Raw genomic sequence first — 5,116 nt, 5'->3', positions numbered from 1 at the left:
AATACCGGTTTCATATGTATACACCTGGTATATATTATTACTGAAATTTTCTTTTCCTTTTTGAGATAAAATATAAAGTATCATTTTTTCTTTTCTCTGCTGTCTGCTGGGTTTTATTAATTTCTTCTCGTTTTTCTACTAATTATTTCTGCAATTTTCTTACTGCTTTTTGATATTTTTTCCCGAAAAGAAGAAGCAAGAAAAATTACATAGGGTATTTCCAGAAAAATACAAAAACTAACTTTTGTTTTTAAAGGATAACGGATTTAGTCAATACAATTTCTAAGCTTATATTTTACACCAATAGTATTTTAAACTCATAAGAACTAAGGGAGCAGTTCGGAAGTCATTGTTAAAATTGACGGAAATATATTTTACTTCTGCTTATTAGAAAGTGAAGTCTGATCGTAAATTGAAATAACACTAGTAAAAAATACATATTTAATTTTACTTTGCATAGATTTGTGTAACTCCTATTAATTATTAAGTTCACAATTTTACTAATTAATGGGCAAGACAAAACCATGGTCACGAAAACATTGTTGATGTAACAGCAATATCAATAAAAAGGAGAGAGTTATTATCAGTAATTATTCGAAGGAGGTGGAGTCTAAAAGGTTTAAAAAATCTAAAATGACCTTTATCTTTAAAAAAGTGGTTTCTAGTGACTCATTCTTTAAAAAAGTGACTTATAGTCACACTTATAGTCACTGGCAGCCCTGGCTATAAAAGAAATAAGCCTTTTAACCAAAAAATGTTGTTCAACATAGTGGTTCACCTTTTGCACAATTAGCTGAATTTTCGATGAGAAAAAATTAATTTTCAACAAAAAAAAAGTTTTCGAAAAACTCTTAAACTTTTAACCTACGAGGGAAATTTTTAACTAAAATCATGAATCATTAAGTTGAATAGTTGAATAGATACATTTGCAGATAGAAAAAATTTCAACAAAAAGACGAATTTAAAAATTAAATGATGAACCTTCAACAACAAAATTGGTATTTTAACAATGTGGTTTAACGTTTAATCAAATAATCGAATTTTCAACCAAAAAATATTATTTCCTTAAAACTAATGCAATAGTAGATATTTCAACCAAAAAATATTTCTATAGTAAATAAAAGAGTCGAATTCAAATAAAAAAGACGAATTTTCAATCAAAACAGATGAATCATCAGTCAGAGGGTAAATTTCTAAAGAACAAGTTGCATTTTAAATAAAAAAAGATACATTTTCTAGAGAAAAGGATGAATTTTAATAAAAAAAAAATTGAAGTTTCAAAAAAATAGTTGAATTTTTAACAAACAAAAAAATAATAAAAATTCATTTGAATTTTCACAATCAAAATATTAATTTTCTGTCAAAAGACGAAGTTTCAACAAAATAGTTCAATTATCAACCAAAATGTCAAATTTTTAACAAATAAAGATTCTTCAGGCATCAAATAAAATACCGGAAACTATGAATTACCAAAACAAAAATAATAAGTTCAACCAAACTGTTGAATTTCTAAACAAAAAAGAGGAAATTTCAACAAAGAAGACAACTTTTCTACCAAAAAAGAAGAATTTTAATCTAAAAAAGCTCAATTTCAACCAAAACGGAAGTTACATTTTCAGTTTAGAACATTTTTTTAAACAAAAAAATAGTTAAATTTTCAATTCGAAAAAATCCATTTTCAACCACAAAAAAGTTTTTAAAAAAGCTGTTAAACGTTCAAACTACGAAAGGAATTTTTAGCTAAAATCATGAATCTTCAACGGGCACAGTTACATTTGCAGATAAAAAAACTAATTTCCAACATAAAAAGAAAGACGAATTTTCAAATAAAAAAGAAGATTTCTTAACAAGTAATGTAATGGTAAATATTTCAACAAGAAAATACTTTAATTTTAAATAAAAAACAGAAAAATACAACCAAAAAAGAATAATTAACCAAAAAAATAGCTGATTGTTTAACCAAAAAGAATTCAGTTGAATTTTCAACAACAAAATATGAATTTTGAACAAAAAAGTTAGTTTGTTACCAAAACAGTTGAATCTTCAACCCAAGAAGGGGAATTTTCAACTAGTTATTTAAAGTGGCTCTTACAGAAAGTCTCGGATTTTGCAAGATTTTTCTAAAAATCCCTGACCTTTCCCTAATTTCCAGGTTTTCCCTGACCTGCAGTCACCCTGAGGATAATATAACGAATAGTGCAACAACTTACCACACGTGCAAAGAGACGTAACGTCTCCAGATCCTCCAGAATATTACTAGCTTTTGTTGTTATGAGTAACATGTATAATTTCTCTAATGGCTGATAAACATAACGTACTGAGTCTGTCTCGACAAAAGTGTGTTGTTTGCCGGAACTCATTAGTTTTGGAAATGCAGCTAATAAGCCTTCTATTCGGGCTTTTGTCATCTCCACAAATTGCCGAGAAATAATTGCTGTAAGAAAAAAATATATATATATATAATTCAGACTCCAGCAGTTTTACAATTGAAAATATAAAATAGAAGACACAATTTAAGATATTGTTGCTATTATTTACTTTTCTACTTTAATAAATTGAACTTTGTATTCAAACTATTTTAACTCTCGTAAAAATCTTTTCAATTGAAACTCTTCCCCTAATTAAGTATTTAATTAAACAATATAAATAAATGAATTTATCTCGTGTGAAAAAACTTCGATTCGCTTTTAACGCAAATATTGTAAACTAAGCCAACAATCGAAACATCTGAAGATTTCTAAACCTAAATAAAATAGAGCCGATAAACCTCGAGTTTTGAAAGGTGGTGTCACGATTGTCATGACATTACAACTGACGTTTGACTTCTAATGCCGGGTCAAGTACATCTCGATGAACAAACACGATCGAAATAAGGGAAGTTTAACGAAAAAATCAAAGCAACGGAAACCTTCAAAAGACAATAAAGAAATTTTGAAAGGGATATTTGGTTGCAAAAAATGTGACTTACTTTTGCCTGCCTTCGTACATACTGCAGCAGCAATGAGCACCTACAACACGAACCAAAGTTGTAATATTACAATAAAGCACTAACTAGGATTTTCGTCATTATTCTGCCAATTTTCTGCCAAACAAATACTCACCATTTTTAGGCAGGATACTCAAAAAGGGTTAAATCCTAAGATAAACCTTGTAAAATGCCTGCATATGCAGCTCCCATCCACCACTACATATGCATATAGACAAATGTGTGCCTAGCTGACGTGTGTAGTCCTAAAAGACGATTTTCAATGAATTCCTGCTATTGTCGAGTTCACAATCCACGTCGACGTGCACGTGGACAAGACTACTTGGACAAAATTGTACGAATTACGAGTAAATATGACGTCTTTTGGAGTTGAGTTATAAGTTGACAAATAGATTTCCAGGGTCAATCTAATGTTAACGAGAGCACTGGATGTAAATTTGATGTCTAATATATAAATTTCAGTATTTTTAGTATTGAAGAAGACTGAATTTTACTCTTAAATCTATATCAAATTAGGGGCTTTTACACCCATTGACTAACTACAAATTCTTCCTTGTGGTGACCTGGACTCTGGTGATGTGTCAAATTGTGTGTCGTCTGCAAGGTAGAGTCGATAAAATGCAGAGAATGAGGTATTTTTGGTTGGGTGAGAAAAATACAAGATGTCTGCACGCCGAGGGCCAAAAATAATATCAATTGCATGAGATCATTTTATTTTTTTAATAACTTAGAAAAAAATTATTTTTCATCATAAGTTTATTTGGATATTATTTTTTATTTTGCAAAAGCTATTTAATTAAATAATAAAATCGATCATTTTCGTTGTAACGATTTTATTATTTAATTAAACAGAGTTTTAATGATTTACAATAATATCTAAATACACCTATGATGAAAAATAATCTTTTCCAAGTTATTAAAAAAATAAAGGATTGTCCATGCAATCAGTTATATCCTTGGTTTAGTATTATTGCTTGCCCTCGGCGTGCGGACATCTTAACATCCTACGTCACTACATGGCATACCTCAAAAATCACATGATAATTTTGAATTCAAATCCAAGAACTTTATAGAGAAGCAGGTTTTGGGTTTATTTGATAATGATTTTTGGTATGAATTAGTATAAGTATAAGAAATATCGACTTGTAAACTTCTATAAAATAAGCTATGTTAACTATCTCTATTTTTATTTGGCAAAGTAGTTTAAATTGTTCCGTATTTGTGCGTTTTAACTTCTTGGGCTTAGTATCACTGATCTTTGGGTGGTGGGAGAAGGTTGCCATTTTGTGTCTCGATTCTCGAATCTCAATTTCGGTCGAAACTATTTGAAAGGTTAGTCGTTTATGTTTTGTTCTACGACCACTGTCGTTGAGTTCGCTTCCGGCGGTAATCTTTGAAAGTTTCAAAACGTGTTTACTTTCGTCCATGAGATACCGGATAATTCGAAAATATCAAAGTGGACCTGCAATCGACATTAATAATGATTCTTCGGTTAACCCTATTGAATCCGTTCTGCGAAATTTTTCAGGTGTCATCTCCATCTTGCCAGACTCGTATCTCGGGACTTTCGACAGCCAATTGTTTTTCTTTGCAAACATTTTCCTGAAAATGATTTTTGTGAATGAAGTTTAAGAAATGCGTGTAAAGTCTAGTGTTCGCTCGCGAAAGCTGAACTGGATTTGATAATTTTGCAATTTCAAGAAGATTGTGACGTTTTTCAACTCGGTTTCCTCGCGGGTTAAATTTCTTGCCAATACGATTTTGGCGGGAACGAAATAATTGTACCGGTTTCTATTGTTTAAATTCGAACAACTTTTCTTTAAAAGTTACTAAATAGCTCAAATCTCTTTGCCTAATATAATATTCAAACTTACCTGGAACAAGTTCGCGAAAATTTCATTTTTTTCATATTGAGTTCATTTTTTCGATTTGGGGTGCTCATTTTTATTCAGACATGTTCGTGCAAGTGTTTCCTTTATACTACGGATTTTTAGACGTCTTGACGCAATAAGTGAATAATATCTGTATTCAAAGGAAGGCTAATTCAACGTGAACAGAGGTAAATAATAATTTTGTCTGATCGACGCTTTCGTCAATTGTGTTTTTGATTTTTATAATTTTTCAAGACTA

General features: G+C 30.2%; 1 protein-coding gene across 1 annotated transcript in view; it reads right to left on the bottom strand.

Annotated features, from left to right (window-relative positions):
* LOC117170711 (coatomer subunit delta) overlaps window positions 1-3,551 on the bottom strand; it is a 15,822-nt gene extending 12,271 nt beyond the window's left edge. The window contains exons 1-3 of the mRNA XM_033357714.1: window positions 3,102-3,551; window positions 2,969-3,008; window positions 2,211-2,434 (exon numbers count right to left, since the gene is read on the bottom strand). Of these exons, the coding sequence (XP_033213605.1) occupies window positions 2,211-2,434; window positions 2,969-3,008; window positions 3,102-3,104 (267 nt within the window). The 5' untranslated portion in view covers window positions 3,105-3,551. The remainder of the gene's footprint in view (window positions 1-2,210; window positions 2,435-2,968; window positions 3,009-3,101) is intronic.
* Between the last annotated feature and the right edge of the window lie 1,565 nt (window positions 3,552-5,116).

Source organism: Belonocnema kinseyi, chromosome 4, assembly GCF_010883055.1.
Source record: "Belonocnema kinseyi isolate 2016_QV_RU_SX_M_011 chromosome 4, B_treatae_v1, whole genome shotgun sequence".
NCBI lineage: Eukaryota > Metazoa > Arthropoda > Insecta > Hymenoptera > Cynipidae > Belonocnema > Belonocnema kinseyi.
Note: the sequence above shows the minus strand (reverse complement) of the source record. Positions and strands in the feature narration are given on the sequence as shown.